Genomic DNA, 20,112 nt, shown 5'->3' with positions numbered 1-20,112 from the left:
GAATCTATACAGGAATCAAAAGTTAAAAATAAAGTCATCAACTTAAGACAGATTAAGGGGGAAAACACATCTGAGAATTGAGTCTTTAGAATTCTCTTCCTCAAAATGCAATGGCTGCAGACTCTTTAGATATATTTAAGGCAGTGATAGATTCTCAATTACTAAGAGAGTGAAAGATTATCTGGGTATGCAGGAAATAGGATTGAGATTAAAATTAGACCAGCCATGATCTTATTGAATAGCAGAACAAACTCGAAGGGCTGAATGGCCTTCTCTCTCTTATTCCTTTGTTCATATAGGTTTGATGTGGAAGCAGTCCTGTCAACTGACTAGTTGATAGTGTTTCTAACCCTTGAGTTAGAAACTGATTTCTATACGTTAATTAACAGCTACCTGTCAGCCTTAGATAGGAGAATCTTGAGAGGTTTTCAATTTATTAAAAAGTTTGAACTTCTTATCCAGCTTGTCTCTTTGGTTCTTCCTAAATATGGACATCAAACCTCATTCAGTATGTCTGTCCCATGTATCCATTCATCCCTTTTTCTGCACCCATCAATCCAGCCTATTCCTAAGTGTTGAAATGGGTTAACTTTGATACTAGCTATATTGATTTAATCCACAGCTCTGAAACTCGGGGGGGGGGGGGGGGGGGGTGAAAAAAACTTTCATTTATTATCTGTCCTGAATTTCTTACAATTATTCTCATTTTCCTCTTGATTCTAGTTTTTTGAGTTACTGGAAATCTCTCTTTATCTACAGGGGCGCTCAGCTCCAGACATAATTACAACTTTGGTTTAAGCATGGACAAAAAAGCTGAATTCCAGAGGTAAGATGAGAGTGATTGCCTTTGATGTCAAAGCAGCATTTGACTGAATGTGGTGTTAAGGAACCCTATTAAAATTGAAGTAAATGGGAATTAGAGGGAAACTGCTCCACTGGTTAGAGTTATACCTAGTCGATAGGAATATGATTGTGATGTTGGGCCAATCATCACAGCTCTAGGACATGTCTAAAAATGTTTTGGATGTCCTCGGCCCAACCATCTTCAGCTGCTTTGTCAGTGAGCTCCCTCCAACATTACTTCAGAACCGGAGATGTTTGCACAATGGTCAGCACCATTCACAATTTGTCAGACGGTGAATTTGTGCTCATATGTAGTAAAACCTGGGCAACATTCAGTCTTGGGTTGATAAGTCGCAAGTGACATTTGTGTCACCTGATAACCATCTCCATTTTGCTTGATGATTGAAACACTAACACTGGAGAAGTTTAACATCATTCAAGAGTAAGTAGCCCACTTGGTCAACACTGCATTTGTTGCCTTAAACATTTATTCTCTCCCTTTTTGATACACTGTGGCACCAAGTTGTACCATCTTCAAAGTACAGTCCTGAAATTCACCAAGCTCCTTCAATAATATCTTCTATCCATTACTTCTACCTTACAGAAGTACAAGGGCTGCACACACACATGAGAACACCACCATGGGCAAGTTCCCTCCAAGCCATACACCATCCTTACTTGGGACTACATCTTCATTGTGGTTGGGCCTAAATTTTGGAACTCTCTTCCTAAACAGCACCTTTGGTGTTTCTACACCACATGGACAGCAGCAATTCAAGAAGCCAGCTGACCACCACTTTCTTGAGTACACTTAGAGGTGGGCAACAAATGATGACCTTGATGGCGACACTCCCATCACAAGAACAAATACTTAAAAAATCTCTACTCTATTACTTTTCATGCCTTTATCGAATCTCTTCTAATTAAAATGATCTAATTTTTCAAGCTTTTATTCATATCCATTTTCCTGGTATTATCTGGCATGGGAGTAAATTCTCTATTGTATTCTTTTAGATCTATATGTCTTCCTGTCCCATCATCTACCTTGATATCTGTATTCCATCTGGCATGTTGAGCATCCCTGAATTTTATCTCTTGCAATTTCAGTAACTGGATTTTAGTTCAAAAGGTTCTGAAGCTCTGGATTTCCCTCTTTGAATCCATCCTCCTCATTTCCTCTTTCCTCTTTTCAAAATGGTCCTTAAGACCTACTTCTACCCAATTATGTGACTTGGTGACTGGTTTTGTTTGCTATCATTCCGTTTTTGTTATGTAAAGTGCACTAGAAGCTGTTGTTATCAATCAAGCATCAAGACGGGGTACTGGGCTAATGGTCGGATACTTGGTAGTGTGGATGAGCAGAGGGATCTTGGTGTCCATGTACACAGATCTCTGAAAGTTGCCACCCAGGTAAATAGTGCGGTGAAGAAGGCATATGGCGTACTGGCTTTTATTGGTAGAGGAATTGAGTTCCGGAGCCATGAGGTCATGTTGCAGTTGTATAAGACTCTGGTGCGGCCGCATCTGGAATATTGTGTGCAGATTTGGTTGCCATACTATAGGAAGGATGTGGAGGGACTGGAGTGGGTGCAGAGGAGGTTTACCAGGATGTCGCCTGGTATGGTAGGAAGATCGTATGAGGAAAGGCTGAGGCACTTGGGGCTGTTTTCATTGGAGAAAATAAAGTTTAGGGGTGACTTGATAGAGGTGTACAAGATGATTAGGGGTTTAGATAGGGTTGACCATGAGAGGAGAAAGTGAGGTCTGCAGATGCTGGAGATCAAAGTTGAAACTTTATTGCTGGAACACCATGAGAACCTTTTTTCACGTATGGAGTCAGCTATTACGAGGGGGCATAGCTTTAAATTAAGGGGTGGTAGGTATAGGACAGATGTTAGGGGTAGATTCTTTACTCAGCGAGTCGTGAGTTCATGGAATGCCCTGCCAGTAGCAGTGGTGGACTCCCTCTTTATGGGCATTTAAACGGGCATTGGATAGGCATATGGAGGATAGTGGGCTAGTGTAGGTTAGGTGGGCTTGGATTGGCGCAACATCGAGGGCCAAAGGGCCTGTACTGCACTGTATTTTTCTATGTTCTATCTTCCTATTATACAAATTCCAAAATTGCATACGCTGCTTTTATCTGTTGTCTTCAGGTTTTGAATAGATTTACAACTGATGGACATTGTATACCATGACACTAATTATTCCACTAAATCCAATGGATGTGTTCTATTACCTGGTCCCTTGCATAATAAATAAAATATTCACTTTCACAATGCAATTAAAACCTTATTTAATCAAAAACTAAATCTACCTAATTCAGCCCAGGATTTTGCTTTCAATTTTTCCTTTTAAAGGGAAATGTATTGTAAATTCTAACGGACTTGTTAGCTTCAGCATCCTTAAGTTGTTGATTGTGTTACTTTCCAAGTCCATGCTTATCTTTGCAACAGTGCCAAGTTAGAACCATTTCAGTTATGTGTTTGTCCCTGCCTCCCCACAGAAATGTGCATATCGGGAATTCATGTCCAAAATGACTCTTCGCAATTTTTAAACGTGCACCACAGAAAGCATACTGTCTGGATGCATCATAGCTTGGTGTGGCAACTGCTTTGCGCAAGACCACAAGAGATAAGAGCATTCTGAATGCAGCCCAGTCCATCCCGAAAACCAGCCTTCCTTCCTTCCTTCCTTTGACCCCATTTACACTTCCTACTGCCTTGGGAAAGCAGCCAATATAACCAAAGCCTCCTACCATCCTGGTAATATACTCTTCCATCCTCTTAAATTGGGCAGAAGATACAAGAGTTTGAAAAAATGGATCAACAGATTGAAGCGGTTTTAATGAGGCGATCTTATTAAAACATACAAGATCCTTCAAGGAGTTGGTTTTGAAAGCATTTCACATTACAGAGAGGAAGTGCTTGGAGGTCTTAGAAAACATAAAGGTGGATAAATCTCCGGGATCTGATCAAGTGTATCCAAATTTTGTTCCCTTAGCAGAAATATTTGTATCATCTATAACCACTGGGTGAGGTGTCAGAAGATTGGAGGGTGGTTAACTTAGTTTTATTTAAGATGGGCTGTAAGGAGAAGCCTGGGAACTATAGACCTGAGAGTCTAACATGGTGATGAGTAAGTTGTAGATCATTCTGAAAGATGGGATTTACTTTCATTTGGAGGTGTAAGGAATGATTAGGGATAGTGAGCATGTTTTTGTGCAAGGGAAATTGTCTCACAAATTAAGTGAATTTTTTGAGGTCGTAACTACTAAGATTGAGAGCAGAGCAGTAGAAGTTGTTCTAGTAAAGCCATTAAGGTTCTGCATGGTAGACTAATTAGTAAAGTTAGATCACATGGGATTCAGGGTAAGCTTGCCAATTGCTTACAAAATTGGCTTTTTGGTAGGAAACAGAGGGTGATGGTGGAGGGTTATATTAGGAGTGGGTGCCTGTGGTCAGCAATATTCCACAGGGATCGGTACTGGGTTCACTTTTGTTTGTCATTCATATAAATGATTTGGATGAGAATATAGGAAACATGGTCCATAAGTTTGGACATGACACCAAAATTGATATCATAGTGGACAGTAAAGAATATTATCTAATATTACCAAGAGATATTATCAATTGGGTCAGTGGGCTGAGGAGTACAGATGGAGTTTAATTTGGATAAATGCGTGAGGTATTGCAATTTGGTAAAAAGTTGAAACTTTATTGCTGGAACAGCACAGCAGGTCAGGCAGCATCCAGGGAACAGGAGATTCGACGTTTCGGGCACAGGCCTTTCACAGGCCCTTCAATTTGGTAAAAACAAAGGCAAGACTTTTCAGTAAATGGTAGGGCACTGGATGGTGTGGAACAGAAAGACCTAGGGGTTCAGATACATAATTCTTTGAAATTTGTATCACAGGCTAATTTAAGGTGTTTAGCAGACTTGCCTTCATTGCTCAGACCTTTGAGTATACGAGTTGGGACATCATGTTGACGTTGTACAGGACCTTGGTGAGGCTTCTTCTGGAGTACTGTGACCAATTCTGGCCACCTTATTATTGGAAGGATATTATTAAACTGGAGACAGTCCTGAAAAGATTGTTATGTATTCAGTAGTAAGATTTTTTAAAAATAATTTGCAGGATGTGGGTGCTTCTGGCTGGGCTGGTATTTAATGCCTGTTCCTAGTTGCTGTAGAGAAGATGGTGGTGAGCTGCCTTGTGAAACTGCTGCAGTCTGTTTACCAATTAGAATGGTTAACTGAAGTGGTCATTTAATTTAATTTTATTAAAGCCATTCCACTATCTAATTTTCTTAATATGGCATAGTATAGGATTACCTCAGGCTGAAAATTGGGAAAGACGATGAGATGAATCAAACAGTGTTCACAACTACTTCCAAAACTAAAACGAAAGAAAGGCAGAGATAAGGAATTCCATTTTTGAGTCTGGTCAAGGATGAGTTAGAGCAGGAGTTGATAGTCTGGGGCAAAAATGAAGGCAGGAAATTGGAGGACTTCTGATAGCATGTTCATAAAATAGAATAATAAGACAATGGGAAGAGAAACATGAGCATATAGATGATTCCTTAATAAACAAATGTTTGAAGATGTCTTTAATTTGTCGAGCATTTTCAACAGATTTCTCCTTTTGCAAACAGTTAAAATATCAATTAGCAAATTCCTTAGTTGTCTGAAAAAAAAACCTTTTCTTTGGAAGAAGTGGTTGTAAGGCAGCAGATTTGGAACTTCATAACTTGAGACCAGAAAACAGGAAAATCATAAATTTCAGCAAGTCTAGTGATGACAAAGTTCAATATATGGCTTTTCATTGAACTTTTAAAGATAAGCAGGTTTTCAGTCTTCTCCAATTACTTCTGTTGAATAAATGTGTAATCTATCTGTTCCTGTTGGACTTCAGAAAATATATAGTATTTTGGGGTGTTGGCAGAATCTGGGGTGTTAACATTGAAAGATTAAGCCCTGGATTTTTTTAAAAATGTCATTTTTGTAAATAACATAGTAAGAGACAAAAAACAGTTTTGACCTTGTTTTAAACAGGGCTCCAAGAAATCATCCTGGCATTTTGGTTGTGAGCACAAATGAAGAAAATCTCAGAATTCAATCAGTTAGACATCACAGCACTTCTTTCCAGTGCAATCAAACTGATGTTAGAACATAAACTGGTTGAGGCCAGTGCAGATTATTCATGTGGTTCATTGATGTTAAAAGAATTTTGATTACAGCTTCTGTAGAAAACAAGCGTATTTTAAACCATTAAACTTTGCACGTCTGGTTTCTTTTCTACCATTGTTTAACCTATTCACTAGTGTAAGTGAGAAAATTATTTTGACAGATCTATATTGGTTGACCTGGTACAATTTATCTTTAAGATCTCTGACATTTTCCACATATGATTTTAAAACAGACTAATAGAATAATGAGCTTAAAGAAAACACTGCTAAATCAGTAACTGTACAGACCTCTGAAATTCCATTAGCCTTTTAGAGTCATAGAGCCTTTTAGAGTACAGCACGGAAACAGACCCTTTAGTCCAACTCGTCCATGCTGACCAGATATTACCATTGTGTAAAAGATTTTTGACTTCACCCACCCCATGCTAATTATCTGATTTTCATGAATTCTTTTGCATACTGCCTGTGCAAAATGGAATGGATAGCTTCTATGTAAATACAATCTCTAGAGTGTCAGAGGCTGAGGGGTGACCATATAGAGGTTTATAAAATCATGAGGGGCATGGATAGGATAAATAGACAACGTCTCTTACCTAGGGTGGGGGGAGTCCAGAACTAGAGGGCATAGGTTTAGGGTGAGAGGGGAAAGTTATAAAAGAGACCTAAGGGGAACATTTTCACGCAGGGGGTGGTACGTGTATGGAATGCCAGAGGAAGTGGTGGAGGCTAGTACAATTGCATCATTTAAAAGGCATCTGGATGGGTTTATGAATAGGAAGGGTTTGGAGGGATATGGGCTGGGTGCTGGACGTGGGACTAGATTGGGTTGGGGATATCTGGTTGGCACGGATGAGTTGGACTGAAGGGTCTGTTTCTGTGCTGTACTGTAAAAGGCTCTATGACTCTAAAAGACTAATGGAATTTGAGGTCTGTACAGTTACTGATTTAGCAGTGTTTTTGTTAACATGTAAATAGTGTGCAGATGGAAGCAAAGAAAAACTCAAAAGGTTTAGATTGCACATGCATAAAATACATACAAAATTATTTTTTTACTGCATATCTGAGATCTGATCCAACTAGTTAGTACCTGACAACTAAACATGAATAGTTGTATATATTTTGCTGAATGCTTCAGTACCTGAGGAGTTGTAAGTACTGCAAAGTATTGTGTAACTATCAATAACTGCCCCTGCTTCTGACTATGGTGGAAGGAAAGTAATTGAAGCAGCTAACGATGGTTGGTCCAAGGAGACTTACTTTAGAGGTGTGTCATAATATCTCGGAATAGATTGGTTAGAAAAAATCTACCCCATGAACCTCTTGTAATGATATCCTGCAGCTGAGATGATTGATTTTCAAAAAAACACCATCACCTTCATTTGTGCTAGAGGAGGTTCATGAGAATGATCCCAGGAATGAAAGGCTTAACATTTGAGGAATGTTTGAGGATTCTGAGACTATACTCAATGGAGTTTAGAAGGATGGATGGGAATCTAACTCAAACTAACAGAATACTGAAAGGCCTGGACACAGTGGACATTGGGAAGATGTTTCCATTGACAGGAGAGTCGAGAACCTGAAGGCACAGCCTAAGAGTAAAGAGAAGACCCTTTATAATGGAGATAAGGAGAAACTTCTTCAGCCAAAGAGTGGTGAATATGTGGAATTCATTGCCACAGAAGGCTGTTGTGACCAGGTCTTTGAGTATATTTAAAACAGAGATAGATAAATTCTTGATTGCCAAGAAGACCATGACAGAATGGCAGAACAGACTTGGTGGGCCAAATGGTCTAATTTCTGCTCTTATTTCTTATGGTGTAATAACATGATTTCCACCACCAAGGAGTTTTCCTGATTCCCATTGACTCCATCTTAGCTTGGGCACCTTGATGTGCACTGTTAAGTGCTGCCATGATGTCAAGGCCAGTCACCCTCACTTCCCAGCTAGTGTACTGAATCAACTCAGGGAGGCATACAGCAAATTTTGTAGTCTGTATCTTCGGTACTGCTGCTCAAATGTTGAATGGGGTTTATGACATTTCTTGTGGTATACAATACTTTCAGCCATTTTGCGATACCATGTAGAATCCATTGAATGGCTGAAGCTAGCATTTGTGATGCTGAGGCCTTCAGGAGAAGGTTGAGATGAACTGTTATGGCTGAAAATCCTTCAGCCTTCGCTTTTGCACTGTGCGGGGTCCCCCCGTCATTGAAGGTGGTGATCTTTGTGCAGTCTTTCCTCCAGTGAGTTGTTTGTGTCCTGCACGATTTATGACTGGACATGACATAGCAGAACGTAGATCTGACCTGTTAGTTACGGGATTGCTCTTCTGTCTATTGCATGCTGTTTATGCTGTTTGCATGCAGGTAGGCCTGAGTTGTACTTCATCAGGTTGTCACGTCATTTTTAGGATGTCAGCAATAGGTAGTACTGCAAAATATAACAAAAGTCACACATCAGATTCTGTATTACGGTCAGTTAGTCTACACACACAAATGATTTCCTTTACATTGTTCCAACAATACAATTGAAATTAATTAATTTTTGAGAGAGAACCTTCTAGACAAAGGATTTCCTTAACAGATGATCTGATGGAAGTCTTCAAGTTATTAACAGGAAAAGATAAGATAGATAAAAATGAACTCTTTCCACCGGTTGGAGATTCTATAACCTGGGTGCATAGTCTAAAATGAGGGTCATACCCTAAGCAGAGATGTTAAGAAGTACTTTTGCACAGAGGGTGATAGAGGTTTGGAATTCTTCCACAAATGGCAATTATTACTCTATCATTTGTTAGTTTTAGCTCTGAAATAATATTTTGTTAAGTCAAGGTATTAAGGTATACGAGTTAGGCCACAGATCAGCCATGAACTCATCGAATGGTGGGCTAGGCTCAAGTGGCTGAATGCCCTACTCCTCTTCCTATGTTTGTCTGAAGTAATTTGATTACCATTTACCTTTGAGATGGGAGGAGATATATTGAGGAATTGGTGCTTTCCTCAGTGGAAACAGTAATATTTCATCACATTTTAATTATGCTGCTGTGGCTAGTACTGCTCTGAATTTTTTTTAATCCTGTATGAATAAATGCTCTTTTAACATTTGCTAAACATTGCTAGCAAATTGAAATCAAAATTTATCCACGCTGTCCTTTGCTCTAATTAATTCTTTCTCCACAACTCAGGACAATGTTTCAGTCTTCCCTTTGTATAACATTCAGATTTTAAAGCTCTAATCTTGAAAAAGATCTTGGATTTCCAAGTTCAGAATAAATTTTAAATATCAGCCTGTATGTTAAAAATTGTACTCAGTTACTGCATGCCACCCAATGCCTGGTATCAGGTACTGCAATAAAATATTTTAATGATCTATACGTAAGGGTCTGGATTTTCTGATAGCTGGATAATTTATTTTTCCAGCAGAGATGGTAATTGTACATTTGGATCCCTGTGGAATCCTCATTTGGTTTTGATTTATTATTGTCACATACTAAGATACATTAAATACTGTTTTGTATACTATCCAGACAAACTATAGCTTAAGTACATCATGGTATAAGAAGTCCGATCATATGTCTTTAATCGTGGGGAAGAAGCTCTTCTTGAATCTGTTGGTATAAGTTTTCAAACTTTTGTCTCTTCTGCCCAACATGAGGGTGGAAGTGAGTATAACTGCGGTGGTGGGGCCTTTGATTATGTTGGCTGCTTTCCTGAGGCAGCAGGAAGTATAGAGGGAGGCTTATTTTCATGATAGACTAGACTGGGTTCACAACTCTATAATTTCCTGCAGTCTTAGGCAGAGCAGTTGCCATACCAAGTTGTGATGCATCCAGATAGGATGCTTTCTGTGGTGCATCTATAAAAATTGGTAAGTGTCATTGTGGACATGCCAAATTTCCTTAGCCTTCTGAGGAAGTAGAGGCATTGGTGTGCATTCTTGACTGTAGCATCAATGTGGATGGACCAGGCCAGATTGGTTATATTTACTCCAAGGAACTTGAAGCTCTTGACCACCTCCATCTCAGCACCATTGATATTGGGGTGTGTCCTCCACTCTGCTTTCATAGCAGACTCTGAAAGAATTGCCCAGGAAATTGAAGATTATGCTGTGCAGTTCCCCTATGTTTGGAATTCTCCAAAGTATTTCATTTAAATCTGAGAATTCAGTGTATAATACTGAAGTTAAATACAGTCCAATTTTTTGAGTAACTTTTAAAAATGAGTTCAACTTCTGAGTAACCGTTCGACAGGCTCACGATTGAATGACATCCTCATTCTTGGACCTCCACCCCACCACCCAAAAGAACGGCCATAATTCAGGACCTGACCACTCCTCTCACTCTGGATCTGACCCGATCGTCCCCAAATTCACCATACCCCCATGCCAATTTCTGCACTCCTTTCCCCCACACCTCCTTTCCCCATTACTGGATTCAGTCTTTCCTCCTCCAGACAATACCTTGCCCCACTGCTGGAGCTCTGTTAGGTGTGAAGAGCCATTTCACCCCAACACTTTACTACCCACCCATCCTAAACACTCATTCCACTGAATGCCTTGACTCCTACTGGTTTGGCATCCTAACCTCACATTTACCTACCATTTGACAGTGTCTGTCTGTGGGACTGTTAAATTTCAGAATACTATAGCTGACCTCTGAGCAAAAATAAGTATGGTTTGTCTTCCATGAGATTCGTCACCAGAAAGAAGAATCATAACTCTAGAACCTCATAAACTGTATTTGGATGTAGTTGAATTTTGAAGCACTGCCACTTCGCATTGAAGGGGAGACGGAGCGAAAGAGGACAAATTGTATGCAATGAAGATATGTGAACGATGCTTCCAATGTTCAATTGGAGCTTTTACTTGGGAATTTGACAAAGGTTAGTGGAGGCTTTTCGCCTGTTCCAAGGCAGAAGTTTGCCAACTTAGTCAGTACAGGTGCTACACCCCTTTATATTTTATTGTGAATGAGAAAATTGTTGTGTGCTCCTTTGTTCATATTTCTTACAGTTCAACTTGTATGATACACATCTAACATGGTAATTGCATCATTACTGAGCATAATACACAACTGTACTTGTATACTTCCATTTGGCATGCCGAAGTAGACAGAGCACTTACAGCTGAGATGGAGGAGTAGTGGACAGGTGTTCTGACTTACAGTTCTTCTGTAATGGTTTTTAATTAAATCAAGAACTGTAGCAGAGGTTAGGTCTTAGTAATTATGTGAGTTAGCTCGCTGAGCTGGAAGGTTTGGTTTCAGACGTTTCATCACCATACTAGGTAACCTCATCACTGAGAGTCTCCAGTGAAGCGTTGGTGGTATGTCCTGCCTCTCTATTTATAGGTCTTGGTTTCTTAAGGTGGGTGATGCCATTTCCGGTTCTTTTTTCCAACGGAAGGTAGATGGGATCTAAATCAATATGTTTATTGATGGAGTTCTGGTTAGAATGCCATGTCTCTAAGAATTCTCGTGCATGTCTTTGTTTCGCCTGTCCTAGGATGTGTGTTATCCCAGTCACAGTGGTGTCTTTCTTTGTCTGTATGTATGGAAACTAGTGATAGTGGGTTGTGTCATTTGGTGACCAGCTGGTACAATTGCAACGTTTAAAAGGCATTTGGATGGGTATTTGAATAGGAAGGGTTTGGAGAGATATGGACCGGGTGCTGGCAGGTGGGAATAGATTGGGTTGGGATATCTGGTTGGCATGGACGAGTTGGACCAAAGGGTCTGTTTCCGTGCTGTACATCTCTATGACTCTGTGTATCCTTGTGGCAAGTTTCCTGCTAATTTGTCCGATATCATGTTTTTTACAGTTCTTGCATGGTATCTTGTGAATGATGTTTGTTTTGCTGGTGGTATCTAATGGCTCCTTTAGGTTAATTAGTCGCTGTTTAAGAATGTTGGTAGGTTTGTGGGCTACTATGATGCCAAGAGGTCTGAGTAGTGTGGAAGTCATTTCTGATACGTTTTTGATGTAAGGTAATGTGGATATAGTTTTTGGTTGTATTGTCTGCTTGTTTGGGTTTGTTTCTGAGGAATTGGGTATTCTTCTGCTTTCTGTAGTTCTAGGATGCTGCAATGTGATATAGCTCATTGAAATAATGTCTTGATGCAGCTTCAGTTGTGGGTGTTGGGATGACTGCTTCTGAAGTTAAGTATTTGGTCTGTGTTTGTTGTTTTTCTGTAGTTGCTGGTTTGAAGCTCTCTGTTAACTGTACGTTCAACTGTCACATCTAGGAATGGGAGTCTCTTTTGTGAATTTTTATGCCTGTCAGGATATTGTTGATGGTGTTGTATGTTTTGTCTAATTTGTTCTGTTTTGTGATGACAAAGGTGTCATCTACATAGCGGGCCCAAAGTTTGGGTTGGATAAATGGGAGGGCAGCTTGCTTAAGTCTCTGCATTCTGCTTCTTAGGTCTTGGTCACAAAGAGCCACTCCACTTACTTTTTAGGCTTTGTTTGACTGCATAATCAGGATATCATAACAGCTATATGAATAATGGCTGTTAATGTGCATTATTTTTCTGGAGTCTAAACAGTCCATGTACATTAATCTGGCCTATTGATAAGCTGAGCCCTAATTCTATCTTGTCAACAATGTGAAGATTTACAGCACAGAGGTCATTTGGCTGATGGTGTTTGTACCAATCAATAAAATGCTTTCCAGTGTTATCCAACCTTTTCAGCTCTTGGTGAGCAACCTTCTAGGATGCGGTACTTCAGTTGCATATCTCAGTACTTTTCATTTGTAGTTGAAGGTTTCTACTTCTACCACTCTTTAGTTTGTGCTTTACAGACACCCATCATCACCTGTGTAATAAAAATTCCTCAATTCCAGTCCCTCCACTATTTACTTTAAATGTATGCTCTGAATATTGAGCTTTCTGCTAATAGAGTTCTTTGAAATCAACTGTATTGAGGCCCCTTATAATTTTATGCGTTCAACTTAAATCTGCATCATTTTCTCTGTTGTGCCTATATCAATTTCTTCATCAACTTGTCTTCCTTTTGTAAGTTGTGCAGCACTATGGCACCCTCGATAAATCTTCATTTATTTACAATGGTAGAACAAAAATATTGGACTAAAGCTGGAAAATTAATTAAGCAAGCATTCAGAAAAATGTAATTGTACTCCAGTTTTTTGCATTCTTCTGTACTGTAATGTGCAACTAGGCATTCTTTGTTTCTTCAGTATACAATGGAAAATGCTATTGATTGGATAGAAGCATTTAAGACTTAAGTACCGTTACCTCCAAGGTGACAAACCAGGTTTTGAAAAATGGGGTTAGCAGAATAGCATTTTTCTTGGTGAACACTGACACAATAAAATTTATTTGCTGTGAATTTCGTTGCTATGAGACATTATTATATTTTATGGAATCAAATAATTTTTGAGCTTCTGCCTGCTTCACTACTTGAGTTATCATCTTCATCTTCACATAAGGCAGTAACACACAGTAAGTTTGACACCTGCTGAGTTCTTGAATCTTCAAGGTCCTTTTGGTGACATTGTTTTGTTGCTTGTCAGAATTTCTTGCTGTATTTGTGTTAAATGTAATTCTAACTATTTAAAGGCAAAAATAACTTATGTTTGTTATTGTTCTGAAGTATGTAGCAAAGATCCCTTTGTATGTCTTTACAGAGGAAAATTGGTTTTAGGTAATACATCAGAAAGGGCTAGAAGCCTATTCTGAAATAAGTAAACGTGGAATTTCTAAACTGTAAAATGCTTTTTTTTATTTTGCAGGCTGGAGTCAAAGGGACATTAGGAAGATTAGTAGGAATATTTGAGGTAAGCTCCTGTTTTAAAGTGAACAGTTGATATTGTCCCAATAGACCATTATTTTAAATTATTTAATAGATATTCTATACTAGACTAGTAAATTTGATCTCGGCAATATTGCTCACAATAGACCAGAAGAAAACTGATCAGGGTTCAGAGAAAAATGGTGAAGGCGCAGGTAATTAAAAGTAGTCAGTTCATAATCAAAAAATTCCCTCATACACCCATTAGAATTTTGCAGGGAGATCTCTAGATATTTATAAATTTCTAACGGGATTACACAGGGAAGGATATTCTCTGACCGGGATCCAGAACCAGGGGTCACAGTCTCAGGATAAGGGCAGCCTTTTAGGGCAGCAATGAGAATTCTTTTTCACCCAGACAGTGGTGAACCTGTGAAATTCTATGCCAAAAAGCAATTGATGCCAAAACACAATGTTTTCAAGAAGGAAATAGATATATTTGTCAGGGCTAAAGGGATCAAAGGATATGGCAAGAAAGTGGGAACTGGAACTGACTTGGATCCTGTTGAATGGCAGAGCAGGCTCAAAGGACCAAATAGCTTACTCCTGCTCCTTTATCCCACGTTTCTCTGATATGGGAAATACGCCATGCACTTCTGGATTAAACTGAAATGTGCACTAGCCATTTGAGATGGCAGGTTCATGACTTTTAGAATTGTTGGGTAAGTCACTGTCAAACCTTAATATGGTATATACAAGTTGAAAATGATGTCAACTGTATCCACCTGGTGAAGGCGTCACAATTTACAATCCTCTGGAAGGAAAGTCTGTTGGTTAAAAATGCTGAAATAAAAACACCTCTGAAAGAACATACACAGACCAGTATTAGATTGGGCATGTACTGTCTTTGATGTGAACATTCATATGCTAGAATTTTTGAAGGCTAATCCATGGAACAGACTAGATGGATAAAGTGAGTCGTGGAGAGATTTTGTGTAGTATAGTAACAGATTCAAGCTTCCCCACTTTGTCCCCAGGACGATTGCTTCCTTCTGAAGGAACAATTGAATTTATTGAAAAATAGAACTGGATCTAACACAAACAATGTCCCAAGAACAGCACAGGAATTCACAAGTAGCACTAGACATAGTCCAGGTTGTACCAATCTTCATATATAAAACAAAATGCATAGAATCGAAAAAGAGTACACTACAAAGGAAGGCCTTTCGGTCCATGGTATCTACAATGTCTCTTTCAAAGAACAAACCCCTCCCAATCTTTGCCCATGTCTCTGCAATTTTGCTCTCTTTCAAATATTTATTCAGGTTGCCTTTGAAAAAAGCTACTGTGGAATCTGCATCACCAACCTGTGCATCCAAATCCTAACCACTTTTTAACTTTTTTAAAATCCTCTTGTTACCTCTGCTTCTTTTGAAAAATACTTTAATTCTGTGTCCCTTAATTATTAGTCCTCCAGCCACTGAAAATAGATTTTACTTAATTTCTCTAACCTCTTGATTATTATAAATGCCTCCATCAAATCCCACTCTTAGCCTCCTATTCTCCAAGGAAAACTTCCAGGTTCTCTAGTTTTATTCCCACTGCTACAAATCCTGTAATGCTGGGTCTGTTACAACAACTCTCTCTTCTGTAGACACTTCAACGTTCAAGTCCTTTCTACTTTAGTTATAGGGTCAACAGTATCTTGCCGTGTTTGACATAACATCCTGGCTTCAGTGTGCAGCATTTCTGTTGATAAAGCCTACAGTCGTAAATGCTCCTCAAGACTGTTTTAATAACCTGTCCAGCCACCTTCAAAGATTTGGCCACCACTTGATGCAATTACTTTCTCTAAGTATCTTAAATTTGTTCTTAAAACGTGATACAGGATTTTTTACAACTGTGTGTGATAAAGATGCATGAATACCAAGACTCAGCAATCATTTGGCATTCACTTCTTTATAGATCAAGTGTAAACATTTGTTTTGCATATTACAAAGAATTGACCATTAAAGTATAATCCAGGCTTTATCCCATCTCATCCCATCCCATCCCAACTCAAAAAATGAAAATCATAGCTCTGAATGTAAGGATCATTCAAGATACAGAAACAAGAGTATGTTTTAATTCTGAGTACTTTCAATGGTTTTATTTCTACTAAGTAGTAATAATCCTAGAAAACAGTCCAGAAACATTTTGGCTGTCATCACTTTTGTTATAAAGTTGAACCTGTTGATGTCCAGCAGGTAAATAGGTATGTAGAACAATGAACAGTTTCAGTTTCAAACAAATTGATACTGCCATAATTGTTGCAGAAATTAACATTGTTCTCTTGTGTTTATTTTAGAATACATTATTTGTGTTTATTTATTTTGTAATGAGGTACAAATAAATGCTTATCCAAAGTATAGATTGAGTTCATCGTTCAATTTATCATTTCTGCTTGTCCCTCATGATATAGAAACACCAATCTATATAGAGTTGACTATCGTCAGACACATGCTGTTCTAAAGGTTTCTTTCTCATTTAACTCAGGAAACATCAGAATTAATCAAGTCATACTTGTATGTGTGTCTTTTTGGTTTAAATGGAAAAAAACATCTTTAAAGCACATTTTTAACCATGTAAGGTCCAACTTTAGAGACTTAATAAGGCTCAATAGATTAACCTTGGTATTTCATTTTTAGGATAAATAATTTGTTTCTGGCCAGCTTTTGTGTAAAATAATTTGTAAAATGTGCTAGAGATTGTCCACTGTGCAAGAACTCATAAAACCTTAGACTCTAATTAGTGGTCTATTTTAGAGACTGCAGGTCTTCAGAAAAATCTGTGCAGTGATCACTGAGAGTGGATGTTTCATGATCAGATGCAGCTATGGCATATAAAGGGGGAACATGGCGGCTCAGTGGTCAGCACTGCTGCCTGTCAGTGCCAGGGACCCAGGTTTGATTCCACCCTCTGGTTATTCTGTGGAGTTTGAACGTTCTCCCTGTTTTCTGCACGTATTTCCTCCAGGTGCTCCAGTTTCCTCCCACGGTCCAAAGATGTACAGGTTAGGTAGATCCACCATGCTAAGTTGCCCATAGTATCCAGGGATATGCAGACTAGGTGGATTAACCGTGGGAAATGCAGAGTTACAGGGATGGGGTGAATCTGGGAGGGACGCTCTTAGGGTCAGTGTGGACATGATGGGCTGAATGGCCTGCTTCCACACTAGCTTTTTTGCAATTCTCAGTTGGTCTTGCTATTTTAAAGCAAAGAAGAGGGGCCATTTCACTCAATAAAGAATTGCTCTAGCTGATCTAAAGAGAATCCTGATGCACAGGATGCCAAAAATGGAAAGTATACTAGTCTCCAGTGTTAACTTCTCTCAAATTTAGTGAAGTAATTTTAAACATCGTGCTAATGTTTTATCACCTCCAGAACAGATAGTGGCAGGAACACAAAAGTAAAACCCAAGCTAAACATTCCAAGCTTAATTTTATTTTGGAGAAAATGTTAGGATAGGAAATGTGTGTGAAATAAATATGAAATAACAAATTAAAAAGCTAGATCGGGAGGCTATTGAGTGAATGTTCTAATTGGTGGAAAAAAGGCTGAATGTTCAATTAAACCAAGTGTTTAGAAGTGCAATAGACACTTCCATTTAGGAGAGAAAAGCAGATTATTAGAGATTACCATAAATAGTGTATGGGTGGAAAGCAACAAATGTTTAGTGTAGAACTCCTAATTACTACATCAGTTAATGTCTGCCTTGTGTTCTGTGGACACATTTTTGAAAAGTGGGGAGAAAATATTGGATAAGTTAAAAATCCTGTGCAACTTTTGGTTTCTCTAGAATAGGCCCACTTACACTGTGCTATGAGCAGTGAAAATAGTTAAAAATGGAGAAAGTACAGTTGAATAGGTGTCTCCCATTGATAGCTATTGGAATTCCAGGCACGTGTATGTTAATAAGGAAATAAACAGTTGCTGCATTTGGTGAATTTCTAAGAAAGAGTAATGATCTGGATGTGATGAAGAAGTGAAGTGTTGCAAACCTTAAGCTTTCTCATTTTTTTAGAGTACAGATGACAGTTTCTGATTTTAAGTTGTGAATAAAGACATCAGTGTTAATTGCACGGATTCCATGTCAGTTGAATGACCATTAGTTTCTATTTTGTGAATGTCTCGCATCTTGGGAATTGGATTAATGTTTGCAAATGAAAGAAATATCTGTGGTGGGAACGTTGAAATTTATACTTCTCATCCTTTTGAATGTGTATATGTTTGTGTGAGCCAGTGCAGTCTCTAAAGAAAGTAGGTCTTCCTTTGAGATGGCCTGGGAAAGTTCAGCAGTGGAGTTTTTATCAAAATGTCTAGCACCATTGCCATTGGATTAAATGCAAGATTGCTGTAAAAGTATGAAAATTCTTTTTAAAGAAACAAAGATCTGTAGATGCTGGAAATCTAAAATCAAAAGAAAAATTGCTGGAGAAATTTTGCATGTCTGGCAGCATCTATAGTGAGAAAGCAGTATTGACATTTTGGGTCCAGTTATCCTTTTTCAGAACTAATATATGCTGAAGAGGGGGAGGAGGAAGAGTAGAAGTAGAGTAGAAGAATTTCTTCAAGGTAGCTGTACCTAGAAGTGATATGGCAGTGAGTTAAATACTAAATGCCACATTTCTTTCCAGTATGACCATCTTGGAAGTTCTCTGCTTCGACTCCTCCCCAACCTCATCTTCAGCATATATCAGTTCCGAAAAACAATCACTGGATCTGAAACATTAATTCTATTTTCTGACCACAAATGCAACCAGACCTGCTGAGTTTCTCCAGCAATTGGTTTTTATACTAAAATTCTTATATAGGTACAGAATTTCACGACTCAGACTTATAGATACTTATGTAAGCAGAAGTATGTTCATTGAGTCTACGTTGTTCAACCAAGATCTTACTATTGCTAATCCCATTTGCCAGCTTTTGACCCATAGTCCAGGAGGCTATGGCAACACAGGTGAATACCTAAATGCTGCTTAAAACTGACACAAAAATAGGTGGGAAAGCAGTGCTTTTTTTTTGGTTTCTCTAGAGTAGGTGTTGAGGATGACACCAAGTCTGCAGAGGGATATAGACAGGTTAAGTGAGTGGGCAACAACTTATCAGGTGGAATACAGTGTGGAGAAATGTGAAGTTATGAACTTTAGTAGACAGAATAGAGGAACTGAACATTACTTAAATGAAAAAAGACTGCAGTAAGCTACAAAACAGAAGGAAATTTGCGAGTTCTCATTGATGAATCATCGGAAGCTAGCAAATTAAATGTTGGCCTTCATTTCAAAAGGAATGGAATATAAAAGTGGGGTGGTTTTGCAAACATTTTTGCATATGCCCCTAGATTCGTAGTCATTGAGATGTACAGCGCGGAAATAGACCCTTCAGTTCAATTCCACCATGCCAATCAGATATCCTAAATTAATCTAGCCCCATTTGCCAGCACTTGGTCCACATCCCTCTAAACTCTTCCTATTCATATTCCCATTCAGATGCCTTCTAAATGTTGTAATTGTACCAGCCTCCACCACTTCCCACTAGTTAGACTGCAGCTGGAAAACAGAACAGTTTTGAGTACCTCATCTAAGAAAAGATATACAGGCATTTAGAAGGCAGGTCAAAGAAGGTTCGGTGGGCTGATAGAGGATATCATATGAGGAGAGCTTGGACAATAGTCATTGGAGTATAGAAGAATGAAGCAACCTTATTGAAACATAAAAGATTTATTCAAGGAGTTGGTTTTGCAAACAGCTCACATTACAAGAGCTGGAGGTCTTAGAAAACATGTCGGTGGATAAATCTCCGGGATCTGATCAAAGAGACCTTGGAATGCATAGCTTCTTGAAAGTGGAGTCACAGGTAGATAGGATAGTGAAGAAGACGTTTGGTATGCTTTCTTTTATTGGTCAGAGTATTGAATACAGGGATTGCCTCGGAACATTTCAACCCCAGGGCATCAATGTGGACTTCAACAGTTTCCTCATTTCCCCTTCCTCCACCTCACCCAAGTTCCAAACTTCCAGCTCAGCACTGTCCCCATGACTTGTCCTACCTGCCTATCTTCTTTTTCACCTATCCACTCCACCCTCCCCCCTGACCGATCACCGTCATCCCCTCCCCCACTCACTTATTGTACTCTAAGCTACTTTCTCCCCACCTCCACCCTCCTCTCATTTATCTCTCCACCCTTCAGGCACTCTGCCTGTATTCCAAATGAAGGGCTTTTGCCCGAAACATCGATTTTGCTGCTCCTCGGATGCTGCCTGAACTGCTGTGCTTTTCCAGCACCACT

General features: G+C 39.0%; 1 protein-coding gene and 1 long non-coding RNA gene across 5 annotated transcripts in view; one reads left to right on the top strand and one right to left on the bottom strand.

The window, feature by feature from the left end:
- Nucleotides 1-20,112, top strand: part of LOC122563217 (diphosphoinositol polyphosphate phosphohydrolase 1) — a 77,824-nt gene that overhangs the window by 51,325 nt on the left and 6,387 nt on the right. For 2 of the 4 annotated variants that reach the window (XM_043716794.2, XM_087973616.1), the window contains exon 3: nt 13,786-13,830. The exons of the other annotated variants lie outside the window; for them this stretch is intronic. In XM_043716794.2, the coding sequence (XP_043572729.1) occupies nt 13,786-13,830 (45 nt within the window). The remainder of the gene's footprint in view (nt 1-13,785; nt 13,831-20,112) is intronic. 4 annotated transcript variants of the gene reach the window in all.
- The window catches only part of LOC148145129 (uncharacterized), a 38,099-nt gene continuing 21,655 nt past the window's right edge, over nt 3,669-20,112 (bottom strand). The window contains exon 2 of the long non-coding RNA XR_015750944.1: nt 3,669-8,463. This is a non-coding gene — a long non-coding RNA (uncharacterized LOC148145129). The remainder of the gene's footprint in view (nt 8,464-20,112) is intronic.

Source organism: Chiloscyllium plagiosum, unplaced genomic scaffold (genome assembly GCF_037043375.1).
Source record: "Chiloscyllium plagiosum isolate Xiang-an unplaced genomic scaffold, Cpla_swu_hap1 HiC_scaffold_26, whole genome shotgun sequence".
Taxonomy (NCBI): domain Eukaryota; kingdom Metazoa; phylum Chordata; class Chondrichthyes; order Orectolobiformes; family Hemiscylliidae; genus Chiloscyllium; species Chiloscyllium plagiosum.
The sequence above is the reverse complement of the archived record's forward strand: the minus strand, read 5'-3'. Positions and strand labels throughout refer to the sequence as shown.